Source organism: Gavia stellata, chromosome 17, assembly GCF_030936135.1.
Source record: "Gavia stellata isolate bGavSte3 chromosome 17, bGavSte3.hap2, whole genome shotgun sequence".
Lineage (NCBI taxonomy): Eukaryota > Metazoa > Chordata > Aves > Gaviiformes > Gaviidae > Gavia > Gavia stellata.
The window spans coordinates 16,748,693-16,768,326 of NC_082610.1; the positions used below are offsets into that span (position 1 = coordinate 16,748,693).

Sequence of the window (19,634 nt, forward strand, 5' to 3'; positions counted from 1 at the left end):
GTTCATTGTCTTAAATCAATAATTCTAGGAACAGTAACAGAAAATTTTAGATGGTCCCAATGAAGCAGAGTGAATACAACACACTTCTAGACAAGCAGTGAGGTTACACTATCTTGCACGGTCTCAAGCGCATACACTGAGAAACAGTTTTCGTTAGTTAATGTAGAAAGTTAAAAATACAGAGGAGCAACGATGGGATCTTCATCTGGCTCTCTGTCAGCTAATACTGAATTGGTTTTAGAATCTATCGCAATAGCTTACTCGTGTCAGTGTTTTACTGAGGCAGTGAAATGCTACGCCACTGACGGAAAACATCTTAAAAAAGGCAAATCTGTTTTTTCTTACATTAAGAGTCAGATGTTTAAACTTAGCAGCTTTCAAGATTGTTCCTTACAGGTTGGTTATTAGAACTGCTTCCTAGAAGCAGCACTGTTAAGAATATCCCCCTGACAGGAAAGGTTCCTTTGTCATCTTTCTACAAGGTAATTTTTTCCTTTTTTTTCCTTTACTTTTTTCCCCCTCAAACACCCAAAGCCTTTTTTTGTACTTTTCCAAGTACTTCCAGCATTAACACATAACAGCCTCAGCAGCTGAGCCAGAAGTACTATCAATGGAGTCCTGGGGCTTGAGGCAAAGCTAAGTAGTGATACTGGTGAGCTTTGAAGGGCAGCCTGGGGAAATCGAAGTAGATGCAACACCAGATTTGAGCTTCAGACTCTCAGTACCAGTCCTGCAGACTTACATGAACCCTGTGCTGACTGTAAACAAATTCAGTTACCGAAAGAAACAGTCTTTAAGTGCATAGTTAGAAATAATGTGCAAATATGGGCATTAAAATAAGTAACTGAACTAACTCTTCTGCTATATGTAACATTTTAGATTTTTGGTTTGATGAAATTAATCACAAGTATTAACTAGTTAACATGAAGTTGTTAATATTGAAGAGCTGCAAATACATTCTAACAAAACTTAATTCTAAATAGTAAACCTAATTAGATAAATGACTGCTTCACATTTTAAATCATTTAACACATCGGATGTTTAATGCAAGAAAAAACATGTGCACCATACACAATTTGTAAAAGCAGCATAAGCTGTTAAACAAATCTGAAGATTTACAGGGCAGGAAAAGAATTCCCAAGCATATGCTTGAGCCCAAAAGCACAAGTTACATACAAACACTAGAAATTCCTGTTGTCAGGGTGTGTATTTATCATACTGAATTAGATTGGCATTGGAATTCCAGACACAGCAAAAGCCAACAGTCTTTTGGCCATATCTATAACTGTACAATTTGCAAGTGGCATGCACTTTTCTGTTTAAAAATAAAGAGGTTCAAATTATTTTTATGGGTCCTCAAATCAGAAAATATGCAGCACTTTATTGCTTTGAATATCTGTGGCAACGGCTGAATTTACACCCAAGCTGCTTCTGTACAGAAGATGACATTTCAATACTTTGAGGCTCAAGTTGGGAGACAGAGTAGGATATGAAGCAGTTTCTCTAAGTCTCAAGAAATATCAGGGAACAAGAATGCTATTACTTTCTTTCAAGTGAATGCAAAATTGGTTTACTGGTATATGGGCCCACACAGTTCTAAGTCAGTGCATAGCTAGTCAATATTTCTGCTGGCATCTTGAACTGGTTTAATCAATGGAAACATCTATTAATTTTATTCCACTTAATATGCATTAGTGCATTAATTTCTTCATAAAAAACCAACCCTGGCAAGTATTAAAAATAAATATCTTATTTAGGTCAACCTAAAGCCTTGCTTTTCAGTACTTTAATCCCTTTAAATATTCTTTTGCCCTCTAACAAGCAAATGGAAACTGATGTAGAATAAGAGATGTATGGAGGCAGAGGGTAGCAGAAACATGAACAAAGTCAACACCATAAGTCAGTTAATGTGTCCTCAGCTTCTTAGACTGTCTCTTGCGTTTTAATTCTTCTTCTTCCCGTCTCAATTCTTCTAAGTCCTCCTGAACACCGAGTCTCAAGCTGCCAAATAAGATGAAATCCTTTACACACTGCTACTCAAGAAACAAGAAATTTGACTTCTACCCCTCCCCCAAGAAAAGCAATCCTAAAATTTTTGCTCAAATCAGCTGCAATAATTTTAGATCAGTTCAACAATCAAATTTTCTTGAATTACGGCAAGAATACAGTTTTAAGAAAAGAAAACAAGATTTTATCATTAGGTTAGAATCAAATCTTTTGAGGGAAAATTTAAAACTTTTGTTAAAAAAAGACTGCAAGCAAAACTGGATTTTAATACAAAAGGTCATTTTTTTTTCCAAAAAGAAGCTGCTGAAACACATCCATCAGTTCTTGCCAATGTAACTCTTGCATACAAGTCACAGCAGGACTGACTCATCAACTTCTGAGAGCCACCTAAACCTTTTACACTGGCAAGGGAGAGAATGGATATGTCAAACAGTAGAGACGCAAAAGATTTCGTTGCAACTTCCTGGCTCGAGGCACCATTCAGGTAGCTACAAGCACAAGATTTCTCCACCCTCGGTCCATCTCGCTGCTGTGACTCTGGTGAATAGGCCCATGGAAGAGACTCTGCTAATACAGCATGTTCTAGCTACATCCCTGCATAATTTCTTCAGCTTCCTAGAAGTATGTTTAAAGTGATACTTAAAAAGTATCTGCAATCACTGATCTCCTCTTCAATAAATAAGGGCTGGATAGCCTTGCTGGTTTGATGCTAGGAATGGGTGTGGCAAAGTACCATTTCGTGATCAGCTACTGCCTGATTTGCAGCCCTACTAAGTGCATTTGTACATCCATAGTTCATTACGAAGCAACATAAGGCAGCGTAGCATGCACCTCCATGCAAAAGGTTCAACCATGTGACAGTGAGGATTCAGCTGTTCTGGGCTAAACTGCTCCAGTACATGCTCCAAAATGGATTTTATGCCTAAACAAGCATAGCAAAGTCATCTGGAATTCAGGAAACTGCAGTCATCCAAATAAAGAATAGAAACAAACACATCAAGGATCTATGTGATAAACCTCTGGCTTGAAGCATAATTTTTCATTTCAACTTAGAACTTAGCAACTATCATTTTAGTGGGCTTGCTTGGTTAGAAAAAGTTCCTCATTTCAAGGGTCACAATGCTTTTAACCAAACTCTCAGTAAAAAGTAGCTGAGCACTGAAAATAGTTCAACTCAATTTTACTCAAGTTTCTTATCTCCCCTTCCTTTATGCCAGCACTTGTAGGTAAAAGTCAGCCAGGTATTCAACTCTGCAAAACCTTACTCTAGGTCTTCAGAGAATTCGGTCAATAGCAATATTGCTGTAAAACTCAGTTGTTTCCCCTAACTCCATTTCACAGCTTCCATTCTCATAGCTTTGCATGAGCTGCAGCTGTTCCCCAGGAGCAAGGAGGAATAAGGACACTGACTATAACTTCAAAAAGGTGCACATTTCTAATGCTCAAGGCACCTTCTGAATAACAATACAAAAATTTCAGTAGAATAAAAAACTTGAGAACTCCGTATATTCCAGTATTTTCCATGATCTATAAAAACCTCTTATAATTTTTACAAAGTTTGTTCCACCAGCCATTAAAACCAAAAAGAAAATCAGTTTATGAACACCAGGTTTTATAGTAGCAACATAAGAATTGTGCAGGTCTAGAGGCCAAAACCAACGGTCAAAACCAATATGAAAATACAATCTTCGTATTTTAAATCACTGATTACAAAAGTTTGTCAGAGTACTATTTATACGTACATAGAAATATCCATGCACAAACATATGTATATAGATAAAAACAAATAAATCTTCCAGACCTCAAACTAGTAGAATGTTGTAATGTTTGGGAAAATCAAAGGGTTCAGCATTTCAACTGAAATTTAAAGTATTTTTGAAAAGGTTTTTGGGCATAAGTTGGTTTTGGTTTGGGATTTTTTTTTTTTTTTTTTTTACAAGGAAAGTTTGTGATGCATGAGAATGAACATACAAGATTTATTTACTGTACCCACCACCGCCTGGCTGAGTTTCATCTTTACCTAAGGTTTCTTATAAAAAACGGTAAGGCCTATTTACCTCTGCTATACAAAGCTGCAAATGTCCACTCTAACTTAGCTCCATGACTTGGGCAATAAACAAACTACCCACTTTCTATCTGAGTTTAAATCCATGCATACCTCCTAGCTTCTTCTTTCTGTTGCTCTCTCCAGCTGCTCTCCATGTAACGTAAGGCATAATCACTTTCATCTTTGTATCTGGAAATTAAATATTAGTTTTCAGCACACTAAAAAACCATGATAATGTACAGTTTGAGTTATGAATTCACATCCCTTCTTAGACAGAATAATTACCTTGCCATACACAGATTTTTATGTTTTGAAAGGATCTAAGTTACAAGCCTTTAAAATGCTTGCTTTCTTATACCTTATTGTCAGACAATAGGGAAGTATTAAAATAAGCCAAATAAGAGCCTTCATTTTCCAGCAGTTCCTAGTCATACCAAGTTGGAGCCTCTTAGAGAACAGCTAACACTATTGCATTTAGCAGTTCATCTTCAGGCAGCTACATTTGATGAATTCTGAAATACCGCAGACTGTTATAGAAAGCATTTTAACATCCAATAATAGGAAAGAGTTGCCATGAATTATAGAGGTGAGACTAAAGAAGCTGTGTTGTTTTCCAACTATGTCCTATCACATCAAATTTCATTGCTTCCTCAGAAGAGCACAGCAGGCAGTGTGAAAATTCAAGGTCCCTCCAGCACATAAGCAGCTCTAACGCTTGTTAAATTTCTGCAATGCAAAACCATTTTTGGATACCAGCATTTCCCCTATTTCTAAAGCATTTTTATTTGTTGAGCTAAATTAATTTCTGTTGTTCTGTTGCTTGTCCTGCAGTATCTTAAAATTGACATTTTTCTTACCTTTTCCGGTCATAGCCAAATATTTCCCGAATGTGTTTTGATATTTCTTCCTGGGGTTCCCCTTCATCTTCAATGAAGTCATCCATTTCAGAGTCATATTCATCATCATCATCATCTTCTATTTGTCTCTTGTAACTAATAGGTGGTCTTCCAAGACCTAAATGACAAGGGAGTGAAAAAAATCATTAATTAGTAACATTAATATAACATTAACAGTACTTCTCCTTGCTATACCTTAGGCACAGCCATTTTACAGCTCTAGGCTTCAAGGTTGAAATCCTCTGCCTCAAGTTAACTAGCAATTCTCAGAAACTCAGTAAAAGGAAATACTTCCTCTAAGTTGTGCTACAGAAGATTACATATCAGTATCATCAACTGCATCCTGAGGAAACTACCAGACAGAAGTCTATGTTCTCGGTCAGCATTTTCTAGGCACTTATTTGCTAGAGTCCATGCTGCTTGTTTATGTTCAGAAACAAATTTTTAGAACCGCTTGCTTACTGATAAGGTGAATTTGCCAAAGCACTTAAATATCAGTCACAGGTTTGCTGTATGGTTTTAATTTTCATGTACCACTTTAAGCATCTGTTATTTAAGACTGCATGAAATTTTAAAGACTAAGCATTTATTAAGTGATATCGCTTTATTAAGCAATGCAGGAAGTGAATCCTTCAGTTCTTTTCCTTCTAACAGCATTCATATACCAACATCCATCACAGGCTGCTTAGTTTTCTTTCACGAAATACTTCACACCCCAGGCCTGTATTTCAAGGAATATGAGCATAGGTAAAAATAAATAAAAAGTTGCAAAGCAGAAAAAAGCATTCTACTGTTAAATGCACTCTTTAAAAGGCAAATACAGTATTTCGTCCAAATCTTCCTAATTACATCTGTAATTGTCAAAGACCCTCAGTGACCTCAACTCAAACATATATAAAAAATAAAAAACATAACTAAGTGAAAAAATATTTGCTCTAGAACTTTATACCTTGTGGATGAAACACAGGTCTATGCCCTTGAAGAGATCTCATTCCATTTATCTGTCCATTGCTAGGTCTTGTGACTAGGTTTTTAGAAGAAATAGTTTCCGATACAACAGTACACTTCGGTTTTACAGCTGTACCCAAGCCGCTGCCTGGTCGCCCAGGTCCTGCACCTGGACTGATGCCTGGCCTTCCTGGTCCTGTTCCCACGCTGCTGCCTGGTCGCTTGGCTCCTGTGCTTGGACTGATTCCTGGCCTTCCTGGTCCTGTTCCCAAGCTACTGCCTGGTCGCCCAGGTCCAGTGCTTGGGCTGACTCCTGGCCTTCCTGGTCCTGTACCTGTGCTGCTGCCTGGTCGCCCAGGTCCTGCGTTTGTGCTGATGCCTGGCCTTCCTGGTCCAGTGCCCAAGCTGCTGCCTGGTCGCCCTAGTCCCATGCTTGAGCCACTCCCTGGTCGCCCAGGTCCTGTGCTTGAGCTGCCAGCCAGCCTTCCAGGTCCCATGCCTGAGCTGCCACCCAGTCGCCCAGGTCCCAGGCTTGAGCTGCTGCCTGGCCTGCCAGGTCCTGCAGCTGAGCCGCTGCCCAGTCGCCCAGGTCCTGAGCTTAAACCACTTCCCGGCCTTCCAGGTCCCACGCCAGAATTGCTGCTCAAGCGCCCAGGTCCTGCACTTGAACCGCCACCTGGATGTCCAGGTCCTCCTTTTCCTAAGCTACTGCCTGATCGTTTTGCATTGGAGTTGACTCCATGCTGAAGGGCTGCAGCATTTCCTGATTTTGTATGGGCAGACTTTTTCAGGCTGGATTCTTTAGCAGATGGTAGCCTCTGAGCCCCATTGGCTGCTGGTTTTGAGTGTGGTACATGAGAGCTTGAGCCAGACTTTCCAATACCATTGACAGGTAATTTACTATGACTGCTACCAGTAGAACTTTTTAAGGAACCATTTTGTGAGGTTTTTGCCATTTGATCAAATTTGGAGGAAGATGATGACCGTGAGTGTTTTTCAGTCAATGCTGGTGCTTTGGATTTCTTATCAATACCACTCATAGAAGAGGACAGACTGCCTTTTGGAGTGGAATGTTTATCTACTGAGCTTTTGTTAAGTTTTGCATTTACAGATTCTTTCTGAGAAGTCACTTTTTTTGAAGAACTGGATATCCCCATATTCTTAATCTCCTTGTCACTTTTCTTATGCATTTCTACTCTTTTGTTTTTGCGTCCCAAATACTCCCTCTCTCTCAATTCTTCTGCTGTTCTGGGTCTGTCTTCTACCTTTTTCACTGGTTTTATTTCCACTGGTTCATACTGTTTTTTTTCAGCAAGCCTTAAGAGCTCTGCGAAGTTCAGAGGTGCTGGTGCACTTTTGGGAGGCGCCTTTGGTTTCACTGCAACTTTGGATGGTTTCTCTTCATATTCTTCTTGCTCATGCTCAGATTCAGTCTGACTGTATTCAAGTTGCTCAGTTTCATCTTCTGTTGCATACTCAGCCTCTGGGGCCTGAGCAACATTCTCACAAGTCCTCTTTTTTTTAGACTTCTCTTCAACAGGAATGCCGTTATAGCCATAAAAATTATCCTTTGTTCGTGAGGCCATAGCTCTTGCCTTTCTATCATGTTTCAGTTCAATACGTCTAGCCAAGAGTTCTTCTTTCTTTCTTCTTTCTTCCAGTGCTGTAAAAGAAAACCAGGAGAAAGTTATGCAAAAGGACTACTTTTTATTTCAATTTCTTCCAAATGGATAAACCATTTAGGACAGTAGTTTAAGGATATCTGGCTAACAACTATTCAAAATAGACCAGAAAGTGATCAGAGGTCTGCCAACAAGGCAAGCTAACCCACTTGCATCAGCTACTCCAAAGGTGAACACTTAAGTCAAATGCTGCTATTGCAAAACCCACTAAGGTGATTCAACCAAAGCAACTCTCCAGAATGCTATGCAAACTACGGAGAGTTACCGTGTGAGGAGGTACAGGACTTATGGGATCTCTGGATAATGGAAGCAGTTCTGAGCCTGAGCAAGAGATGTTTAAGGGAAGATGACGAAAGGGAGAGAACCGAAGAGTATTGCGGGGATAAAAAACTGGAAAACAGGCCGAGTGTGTCCATAGAGGGGTGTAGGGGAGAGACAAAAGCAGCCAGCCATAGATAAGCAAGATGCTGGTCACTACGTTCTGGTAGAACCCTGTGCCCTATCTCCACAGTCTGTCCTATGTTCTTACTGAACTGGTTTTAGCTATTTTCTGCATAAGTATGCTCTCTGTCTTGAGTCTGTGTGGGATCTGCTGACAAAATTCAGGCTGAACTAGCTGGTGAACAGGATGAGAGGTATGAATGCCAGATACTGGAGAGACCAAGGGAGTGGGGGCCAAATACCAGAAGGACTCAGGAAAAGCATTAATTCCTAGAAAATGGATTGGGCTACTCATGCTGTGGATACCTGTAAAGGTACCATCCCCTGCCTATGTTATTCTATTGTCAAGGGCTGTGACTGTACAGAGTGCGAGCACGTGCATGCCTATGTGGAATTCATGCTCAGTCTTGCTTCTGGCTGGACCTGGCAGCAGGGATAAGGAGCAGACTCATGACTGGCCCAGGACAGGAAGAACACCCTGGGCCATCCAGTCCATCAGATTTGGTTATCTTTAACAAAACATTAACATCAGAAGTGATGCAGTATTAGTTTATTCTATAGACTGTTTAAAGGAAATATAATACAGCAGAAAAACTGTGGCTCAAACAAAGCCTCTGCCATACAGATTTAAAATTCAGACTGTATTGATACACTAGATTAAGACACAGCAATAGGAGCTCTTACCATTTTTTCACACAGATAAAGCTTTTCAAAGTTAAGTTACCAAAAATCCAGAGGTTTTCTTTGGATATCTTCACCTTAACTACTTCTCAATCTCCAACAGTAAATACTAGTGTACCTGATTAATATTTAACTCCCTAGGAAAGCAAACAACCCTAGTCCTTACTTAGTCCTGGCTTTTCCTCAGCATCAGTTATGCGCATAAATTCCAGAAAGGTATGTGTAGCTGTATTTGCAAGTGCTTTGAATCAGGTGACAAAGCCTCACAGAGTCAGTGAAAGTCTCCCACAGGAAATATTTTGGACTGTTACCTTTTTTTCTTTTTTCTTCTTCTTGCCGTCTGAGAAATGCTTGCACTGCTGCAGACTCTACACCCTTGACTTTTGGAACCTTTTTGGGAGGACCAACAGCCAAACTGTACCTTTTCTGCAAAGAACGAAGAAATATGTCAGAAAAGTTAAGAAATGTAAAAATCTAAAAGTTTTAAAAACTGAGGAGTTGCTTAACAGTCATGTACTTTACTTCAAGCACAGAGATAGTACAGAATAGACAAACAATGAATTCCCACTGAAGCTGAGAGTTGTGACAGATACACTTGACTCCTAGCCATACTTTGGTTCAGGCTGACTAAGGAGCAACAGGCCTCAAGTCCTCCGGGTGAACTTGCAAGCTAGAAAGCCCCTGGCTCACGTACGAGGGAGTAAAGGTGTCTTGAAAAATATTTTGAAAGGTGGTTTCAAAACCCAAAAGTAAAAGATAACCAAAGTACAGAACCAGATACCAGAGCTAAAACAAAGACATCTACCTTGTCTATACTATTGACTAGCAGCCAGCTACTTCACCCTGTAAATATTACCATCAGGATGGACCTAATTTGAGCTCTCCCTGAATTGCAGCTGGACTACACACCAGGTGACTCTCCCCTTGAGCAGGGATGCCTTGAGCAGAGATCCCTTACCTGAGACTAAGAGATCCTTCCTTACCTAAGGCAGAGATATCCCGTACCCACAACAGATCCTTGGTAAGTGACTGACAGCATGCTGAATTAGTATTATGAAACAATACTGAGTAGCTATATGGATTAGTAATATTATAAACATTGTATGGATAATTCCATTAGACATAAACCATTGACCAAGCCCAAGACTAAGTTTGGATCCAGCCACACCTAGACTCCAAAAGGAATTTAGAAAGCAAGGGGGTCCACTCTGAACCTTGTGACTCAATACGAGGGTCCTCCTTACTCTTTGCATCTCCGGTCTCTGACTCGATTCTAACTCAATTTCCTTTGTATGTTTCTTCCATTAAATAATTAATAAGGTGACCCTTGCCATCAAACTTATTGAACCTTCTAACCACTGTTAAAACTTTGTTAAATCCCATAGAACTTACTGAACTCTTAAATTATTATTTTATCTCAATAAAACATATGACTGCTTCTCTTGAGTGAGATGCATTCCACTCATCTGTGACAAGAGCGCACTCAGCTTTTTGAAGGAATGAACAGGAAACCAGAAGACAGGTAGGGAAACCAAGAGAAATGAGTAAAATGCACTAGACTGAGAAGGAATGCAACAGATGCATCACTAACGGAATAGAAATATTTCAGTTCAGCCTTAGTCTTTTACCAAGCACGAAACAAAAGCAAACGACAGCCCAAGCTGCCAGATTCGCTTCTATTCCAGACTGCAGGTTTACAGGTCCATTAGGGCTTTCAGCTTTTTTGTGGACACTCATTTCAGTTTCACATTACCTTATTCAGTGAAAAATAAATCAACTCAAGAAATGGAATTACTCCAGAAGTAAGTTGGAACTGACTTCACCAGCATAATTAGTAGGTTAATCTAAAACCAGTGATACTGATTTTACTTCCCGCTGCAGTGATCTTAAACAGAAGACTATTGTACAGCGAGTTAGTGACCCGCATACCAGCTGACCTGTACAGGCGCAAGCCTGCACTCTGCTATACTTACCACTTGAGACCACTGGATGAACTCAGCAGACTAATTGTGACAGAATATGCAGCCCCCACTTGGCACCTGGCAATTACACCACTTGCATGTGGTATAATTTGCCTGGAGAAGAGAAGCCTCTGGGGAGACCTTATTGTGGCCTTTCAACACTTAAAGAGGGCTTATAAGAAATATGGGGACAGACTTTTTAGTAGGGCCTGTAGCAACAGGACAAGGGGTAATGGTTTTAAACTGAAAGAGGATAGATTCAGACTAGAGATAAGGAAGAAATGTTTCACTATGAGAGTGGTGGAACACTGGCACAGGTTGCCCAGAGAGGTGGTGGATGCCCCATCCCTGGAAACATTCAAGGTCAGGTTGAACGGGACTTTGAGCAACCTGCTCTAGTTGAAGATGTCCCTGCTCATTGCAGGGGGCTTGGACTAGATGACCTTTAAAGGTCCCTTCCAACCCAAATATTCTATGTCTCATTAAATCTTGAAGTGAAGCAGCATGTTTTCATATAACGTCTTTTTGCCTGGCAGTGGAAGTTATAGAGCTGTTTACTTCCAAGAACATCCTATAAAGGCTCTAAAGACTAGAATGCTGGTGATCCTCACCACAGACAGGATTTGCACAGCAGGCTTGCCATGCCTGCTCTACAACTTGGGGTTCCAGCAGCTGAACAGATGTAAAGTTATCTACACTATCCCCTTTTCCTTCTCCTGTTATCTCCAATAAATGTTATTTTAATCAATATGTTAAAAGTCTGAGTGCCTTTCTTACTGGGATCTGTAAGAAACACTTGCACCCGTGTGCTACACCTGTTCAGACATTACCTTTCATAAATGTATCAATTATCAGATTGGGCTTTAGAATGATAAAATGGAAAGAAACAAAGACTTTTTTGATCTTCTTCCCACAAACAGACTAGAGAAGATAAACAAAGCAATGAGAAGGACAGAGACACTTGCAAAGATAAATACAATAGAAGCCAGTTAAACCCAGAAGCAGATGGAAAGCAGAAGAATACATTTAGAAAAAAACAACAACTCTATCTGAGGTTTGAGAAGTTTGGGGGTTTTTTGAGTAGTAAGCCAATAGATTATAATCTTAACCAAGATCTTCCACATAGAAAGTTAGGAACATCACCAAATGAAAGAGCTGTGAAATACGGTCCCAAATAAAAACAGTATCACTAATAAAAAAGCCACACAAATCAGTGTTCCCATAAATATCTTCCTATCCTCATATAGCCTTATGAAACTTAACTAAAAAAAATTGACTTAAAATATCTCGTAAAGATACCTACATACAAATGTTTTAGAAGCAATAATCAGGCAAGCTAGTAGCATAACTCCCTACAGATTTCAATATTACCCAATGGAAGCCTTTGTTCTAATTTCTAATTCATTGAAACAGCAGCACATGACTAGATCCTTGAATTACTTTAATTACTAATGTGCAAACCCATACATTATCTTGTGTATACTGCACTAAGAAGCAAGGTTCAGAGACTCTTTTCTAAAACGTCGCCAGAACTGGCTCCAAGAAGGGCAGCTACAATAACAGCTATTTGTAGTCACCTTCAGTAATTTCTGAAATTACTAAAACAAATGATAAAGATCACCATCCACATACGTTGCAGCAGTAAAACCTGACAAGTTGCCTCATCACATTAAAGACCTATGACAGTCAAGCTCATTTACCAAGATTCACCTCTGCACAAGAGAGTTTACCACAATCTGAGAACTGATTTTGTAAATCCTTGTCACTTGGAGAAGCTCCAACTCTGAACAATTTTTGGTACTTACAATTGAAATCATTAGAACTGATCATCATAGCTAGGACTACATAAAGGATAAGAAGCTAGCTGGAGCTGGGCCCCTCTCTCGTGGGCAGCTGAAGTCCTTCCCTCCCCAGTTTTTGTGTTGTTTACACCAAAAGTCTTCCAAGACGTAACTGTTCAGGAAACCTGAACCACGATGCAGTACTGCCTCTCAGTTTTTGCTCAAATGTACCTCATGATTCAGTGGCCCAAAGTAAACGGCATGCTCCATCTAAATCAGAACAGATAGAGAAACACAGCAATCCACACATTATCAGTGAAAATCCTTTCAGAAAAAGGTTCAAGCAAATTAGTACCTTAGGAACAATTTGATGTACTCTGTAGTATACTACTATGAGTATATTGTCTACGTAAATTATCTTACTCCCAAAGTTGAAAATATCATGTTTTGCCATTGGTAACCTAATCTGGCAAAACTTGGTTTAATTATTCAATTTCTACACAATTCTTAAAAACAAAACAGAGCATTTTCGAAACAGAGGATATGGTTGGACTTGATCTTAAGGGTCTTTTCCAACCTAAATGATTCTACGATTCTGAAAGATTTTTAGGCCTAAGGAGCATCTTTCAAAACTGCTAAACAGCAGGGAGAAATGCAGATTTATCTATCCTGTTAGGAATCCTTATAAAAGAATTAAAGTGATGGGAAAGCAGTTTTCAGGCTTTGTTTTTCTGCACTATAACCAACAGTCCTATCCAGGAACAGGTTTGTAAAACAGCTTGACAGACACACTGTCTTCTCACTGCCACTAATGTGGCAAATAGTACAAAATTCAAGATCTAAAAGTCTTCCTATCAGTAGCATTTCTTGATATTGACTAACAACTGAAAACATAGCTAAACAATTCATAAATGAATACCTGTTTCCTGTACTGTGAATCACTACTATTGTTGATAAAAGTTTTGTTCCCCTTCATTTAGAAATAGCATAAAATAACCAGCCCGAGTTTAGGTTTTTTAAAAACACTGAACCATGCACATGTTCCACAAGCAGTGATAAAGTGTTTTACTTACAGTGCAAGTGAACATGCATCAGATTCCAGGTAAACTAGACAAAATAAGCCAGGGCATGTCACTACTTTATCATCCAAGCAGCAGCACCACTGTGGCTTTTTATAGCTATTGCCAAGTTGGTTAAATCAACAGAGAAACAGCAATGCTTAGCCTTTAGGAGAGAGCAGGTCAAGCTGTTCCCAGAACACTGCACTACTCAATTTGTAAACACTGATTATCTCTCTGGGTAGGACCTAGTGACAGCTGTAACCGAGTACTGCTGAGATACACAAAGTGGGCACTGCTTTACCCAAAGGAAAAAGTAAAGGCTGTGGAAGTGCCTTTCTTCAACTGTGTACCCTCAAGAAATAACAAGTCTTTTCCTAAGAGTGAGTAGTATTTCTCCTGAGGTTCCTCATTTTTTTTACCCTCATCTCTGCAAACCTTACCATAACTACCTACCTGATAACTGGCTCTCCCTGAATCTGACGAACAGTACTTTAAAAGTATGGTGGAAAGTCCATTACAATGCAAAATCTTATTTGGTTTCCACTCACAGACAGAATAAACTGTTTCAGTAGGCTATCTAGCATACATGACTGACAAAGAAGCAGATTTTTCTCTGAAAAGTATACCTCAAACCAAAAAGATGAATTAAAAATGATTGGTATTAATATGGCAGATAAAAAACCCCACCAGGCTGTATGTGCCTATACATTCACACACATGTGTAACTGACTTGTGAGAGATACGTGTATAAACTATATCTGATATATATAAATAAGACACCCATCCCTTAAACACAGAGTGCCAGTGTCTAGTAGCCAGCCTTGGCCAGCAGGCAAGCTCCAGGTCACAAGTTTAGCTGTGTAACCTGCAAGCAAGGTCTTGCTCTTAAACCACTGACTTTAAAACGCGGCACACAATGCTGATACAGTTGTTGCTGTTTTGATGTCAGCATTCAAGTGCCAAATCTTGGACTGTAAAACAGATTTTACAATTTTTTTGCAAGCTTTGTGGCATCCAAACAAAGCCCCAAAAGGTCTATACCAAATACTGGACTAAGTAGTAACAGAAGTAGTATTGCCTTTAACGATGACCAATACTTACACAGGCAGCAATGCAAGATATGAGGGATCAATTCTGCCAAACCTGATTCTCAAGTGGAGCACCTGCGCAACTACTCATTTTTGTTGTGGGCTTGCACAGGCAATGTAAAGACAATTCCATTTGTGCTATCTGGTATGGGCAGCTTGCAGAGGTTCTCACAGGGCGGGGTTGTTTTTTTTCCTTTTTGCTCGTTTTTCGCCAGCAAGTTGTGACCCCTGTACCCTGTTACGACACTTTTCCTGATCTTCCTTACCATTCATCAAGACACATAGCCTCCTCCAGTGGGAAGTCCCTGTTTCCCCCTAAATATTCTTCAGGGTATAACTTTCTGATAACATCACTAATGGGTTCATTCACCCAGTTAAGCCACACATACGTCCTTGCTTGTGTCACTCCTCTCACAATGCCCTAACACTAGTCCCTCAAAAGGCAGCTTTCCAAATTGATAAGTGGTCATTTGTGTTAACTGCCATGGGGCCTCTGCTGTCATCCTGTGCTTGTACTTCCAAGGCCTCTGCCGCAGTCTCGGCACTGTGCACTCTGCAGACACCATGCTGGAGTTACCAGCCGCTCACTCTGCAGTTAGACTTCCTTAGAATATGTCATGTAATGCTTTCTCAACTACTGTGATCAGTACCTAGTTATGACAAAGTAAATGGTAGTCACCAAGCATGCTTAAATTTGTTTGATCCTCTTCAGGTTCTAACAACTCCTACCAAGAGAAAGGCTTTACTGATAAGAGTATTTTAGCTATCAGCTCATGCTGTTCTCATCTCCCAAAACCAATTCAACAGGGTCATACATTTTACTCCTAAAAATGCAAAAATAATTTTCTTAAGATTTTGCAACTGCTGTCACAACACCCCAGCTGAACCATTAGCTGAAAAAATGCAGAAATTTCTTCTGTTAAATGTTGCTTCACACAGTAAAGAAAAAAATCAAAAGCATACTTTATGCTTTCTTTTATGTAGTGGTACTGTGGTCCCCATTTTCATGGGCTTACGTGAAAAGAGAGACCAGGAATAGGAAAGCTGGAAGTTTTACACATTTTAGTCACTGCTTGCAAGCGCCTAGAACTCAACTATCAAGTTCAGTCAAGTTGAGAATAAAAGCCCTCCTCGCCCCTTGCCAACTTTTTACATTGCTTATCGTGCACTTCTCCTCATGTGGGTGCTGCTATAATACAAAGCATTTCTAGGCCCTGTTTTGAGATGAATTTTAACCACATAATAAATGCTTGCACACCAATTGAATAGGAGTCTGATTCTGTGACAGCAATCCGTACTTCACAGCCATTCTCCATATTTCTCTTGCCTATGGGCAAACATTCAGCAGTTTGTAGATGACAATTTCAGGGGCAGGCTCTGTAACACACAGGGTCCTCTGAACAAACTCTGGGATTTTGCTGCTGTTTTACTTTGCAAATACTTAATTTTTGGTAGCTACCTGTATCTGTCAACTTTACTGGAGGCTATTTTGTAACAGTTCATACTCACTATGTATCAGTCTGATTTAAAATGAGACTTCAGCAAGTGCTGACGTGGATGACAAGCTGTTTCAGTTTTGGGTCACCTCTTTATAGTTAAATACTATTCTGTATCAGATTTTTTGTAAGTTCTGTACACCAAAGATTCATCTTCAGTTAAAAGGAGTAGGGAGCTACATGAGATAATTTCTAATAAATTATTAATGACAGTAGAAACAAGGTGAAATAAAAGAATGACTTGGTTCCACCTATGCCCTGTGTTTTTTAAAAAAACTGCAATACGATTTCATACTTTTAAGAGTATCTTCCATACAAACAACTCAAAGTGCTTCACAACATCCATTATGTCACACAGAACTTGCGGCATAACACAGTATACCAATTTCACCAGAAAGAGAAGAGTGACATAGAAAGTATTTAAATCTTACTGAAATCAACATTAAGTCTCATAACTGTTATCATGTCTAATCAAAGCAAGATCACATCTAATGAACTGCTAACATGAACACATCTAACAAGATGTGTACACACAACACCGAATCCCCTATGGAACATTACGTGAAGAAAACTGGGGCTTTTTTCAGCAACTGCTATAAAGATTGTTAGCAACACATCATTAATAGCTTATACACCAGTTCCTATATGTACTGTTTTATTTAGAAACAAAACCTGATGCAACGAATAGGGCATTGAACAGCTGATTTCAGCAATGTTCCTTTTGAATCTGGATTTCCATAGGGAGATGAACAAGCAGATCCGTTTTTACAGGGACATGATGCAATAGCTCTTTTATGCAGGTCCCTCTTTTCCACTACAAGACCGTATTATTCCTTAAATAGAGTTTTTCTATAGTTTCTACTTTTGAGATATGTATACACACTATTGTGCATGTTACTCCATTTTTCATTGCAATAGGCATGTAATATTTAGTGCACTGTAAAGTTTATTTTAAACTTTTCAAAAGGAAATTCAGGGGATATGCTGATTAATGCAGGAACTAACATTTATGGAAACCTGTTAACTTTACATACCAGTAAATTATGTAATTAGTCTGTATGGTATTTTTAATAAAAATATTTAAGATTAATTATAGTTGTCTTATATGAAGGTATTTTATGTACTAGCTTTAATCTAGTGGAGTTACTTTGATGTCCATTGATCAGCAAACCTCCATAAGCCCTCTTTTGAAGCCTAACAGCTGCAGATAACCGCAAGCAGTGCCAAGTGCAGCTTCACTTTTGCTCAAAGACTAAGGCCAACTTCACAGTTAAAAGCTGCACCATTAACGTGCTAGAACAGCAGGAAACCAAACCACTTCAGCTATGGATTGCATTGCACTCTCACTCCATGAGTCAATCAGGTAAGTAAATCCTAATCCTGTCTTTTCTAAAAAGAGTAACAAAACCCTCATCCGTTGCACAATGAGTAGGATTGCCTCCCTCCACCATCACATCTGCAACAAAGAACATGGCAGGTATTTCTATTCATCATCATGGTTTATAACCATGTGACAAAAAACAGTGCTACAGTACATTAAAGCTGCACGAGAAAACTAAGAAGGTAAAAAGAAGTTTTAAACACCTAAAGTAAGAACTACATCAACCCAATGACAATTTAGTGGAACAGCTTGTTTTAAGAGTCATAAACCAGGCATTTAAATATCTTAAAGTATTTATATATTTGATATGTTCATATTTATGTTACAAACCATATTTCTATGTAAAGTCAGAGACAAACTAAATCAAGATAAATATTAAAAAGTACATTTTATAAGATTTTAAAAATCTGACAAATTACATGTATCTACCATATGGTTGGTCCATACTATCAACTGGTGACAATATTAGTGAACATTACCAAAGTCTTACGAGTAATAGAGAGACTATTGAAAGAGAGACTGAGCCACTCAATTCTTGAGTGTCTCCACTTCAGCTGTGTCTGAACTAAAGAGTACACTTTTTCTGTTTTTCCTATAGTTTATGCTAAAAACAACTACCCCTCTCATTTACACTGGTTTAAGCAAGCTAATCATAGAAACACAGAACTCTGGCACTGGGTTAAAGAACAGACAGGAGAAGTGTTTCCCTAGCTGGTGGCTACCAAAGAGAAAATATTTTTTATCCAAATAAGCACACATGACTTATAATTTGGGTCCTGCCAAAGGAATGAAGCCCAGTATACTAACGTACCGAAAGGCCACAGGCCCTTCCTACTGTCAGACTTCGTTCAGCCAAGTCAGGGGGTTATTTCATACTGAATCAACATAAAACTGATAGCTTGAGCTAAAATACAAAGTGCTGAAATACAGACTTCAGAATAATATTCGTAATAAACCAAATGCCTTTCACCAATCATCCCCACAGAGTTGTTGCAGGCTATTCCTTAGCAACAGATACAAAGGTATTGGACAACGCAGCCCGTTCATCCAAAACTTGTCATTCTTTGTCTCCGACCCGCATTTGAGACGTGGCAGACTTCTGTTTTCCGAGCAAACAAAAGGACTTACCCGACTTCTAACCACAACCGCTGCCTTCCCCTGCACCACCGTTTTTGCTCGCAGGATCTCGGTATTTTCGGCGACCAGAAGCCGCAAACCCCGGCTGCCCCTTCCCAGCTCCAAGCGTGGCCAGACCTGTTGACAGCGGCAGCCCGCTTGGCCCCCCCTGCGCGCAGACGCTTCTCCAGCCCCCAGCTGCGAGCACCTCCGGCCGGCGAGGCGAAAGGCCCGGCCCGGGGCCGGCCGGGCAGGCTCCGCCGGTGCCAGCCAGGCCCACGAACCGGCCTCCTCGGGCGGGTTCCCAGGCGCGGGCCGCGGCGAGGGGCAGAGGCCCAAGCAAGACCCTCGACGCCCCGCGAGGGGGGCGCGGGGCTCCCGCACGACCCGGCCCGGCCCCGCGCCGCCGGGAACCGCCCCCCCGGGAGGCCACTAGAGTGCGGGCAGCCGGGGCCGCCGTGCCCCGGCCTCTCGCTTCTCCCCCTCCGCTACCCCCCGCCGCAACAGTCCCCGCCGCCCCCGAGCTCACCGGCACCGAGTTCAGCCCCTGCTGCTCCGAGGCCATCACGAGAATATTGCGGAAATCCATGGCTGGCCCGGGGAGGGGGGGTGAGGCAGTGCCCTGCTCCTCCCCGCTCCCCTCCGCGCCCGGCAGAGGCGACGCCGGCCGGCCGCCTGCCCCCGCCCGCCGCCCGCCCCGCCGCGCTGCTCGGCTCGGCTCCGCTCCGCTCGCTTCCGGCCGCCGCCGCCTACCCTTTATATCACCTCGCCTCGCGCCGGCGTCACACTGCCCGCGCGTCACTTCCCCTCTGAGGAGCGCCTCGCCTCAGGAAACGCGTCCGTGGGGCAAGGCGGCGGGCGGAGCGTGCCTCGGCCGGCGGCGCCGCTCCGTCAGCCCCGGGGAGCGGTGGGGCCCGGGGCCGCGGCGGGGGCGGCCTAATAAGGGCCGCCGGGGCCGCCCCCGCCCTGCCCGCCGCTAGCAGCTGGCGCCGCTCTGGGGCTGACCCTCGGGTTTGTCCCCTCGGGCTCCCCCGGCCGCGGCGTTGCG

The 19,634-nt window shown here is 41.2% G+C and overlaps 1 protein-coding gene across 1 annotated transcript; it reads right to left on the reverse strand.

Annotated features, from left to right (window-relative positions):
* Positions 1-954: 954 nt before the first annotated feature.
* Positions 955-19,175, reverse strand: SPTY2D1 (SPT2 chromatin protein domain containing 1). Its single transcript, XM_059825782.1, has 7 exons — positions 19,116-19,175; positions 9,014-9,128; positions 6,245-7,561; positions 5,900-6,178; positions 4,912-5,068; positions 4,166-4,243; positions 955-2,001 (listed from the first exon to the last, which is right to left on the reverse strand). The coding sequence occupies exons 1-7, from the start codon at positions 19,173-19,175 to the stop codon at positions 1,905-1,907; spliced, it is 2,103 nt and encodes a 700-aa protein (XP_059681765.1). The 3' UTR covers positions 955-1,904.
* Between the last annotated feature and the right edge of the window lie 459 nt (positions 19,176-19,634).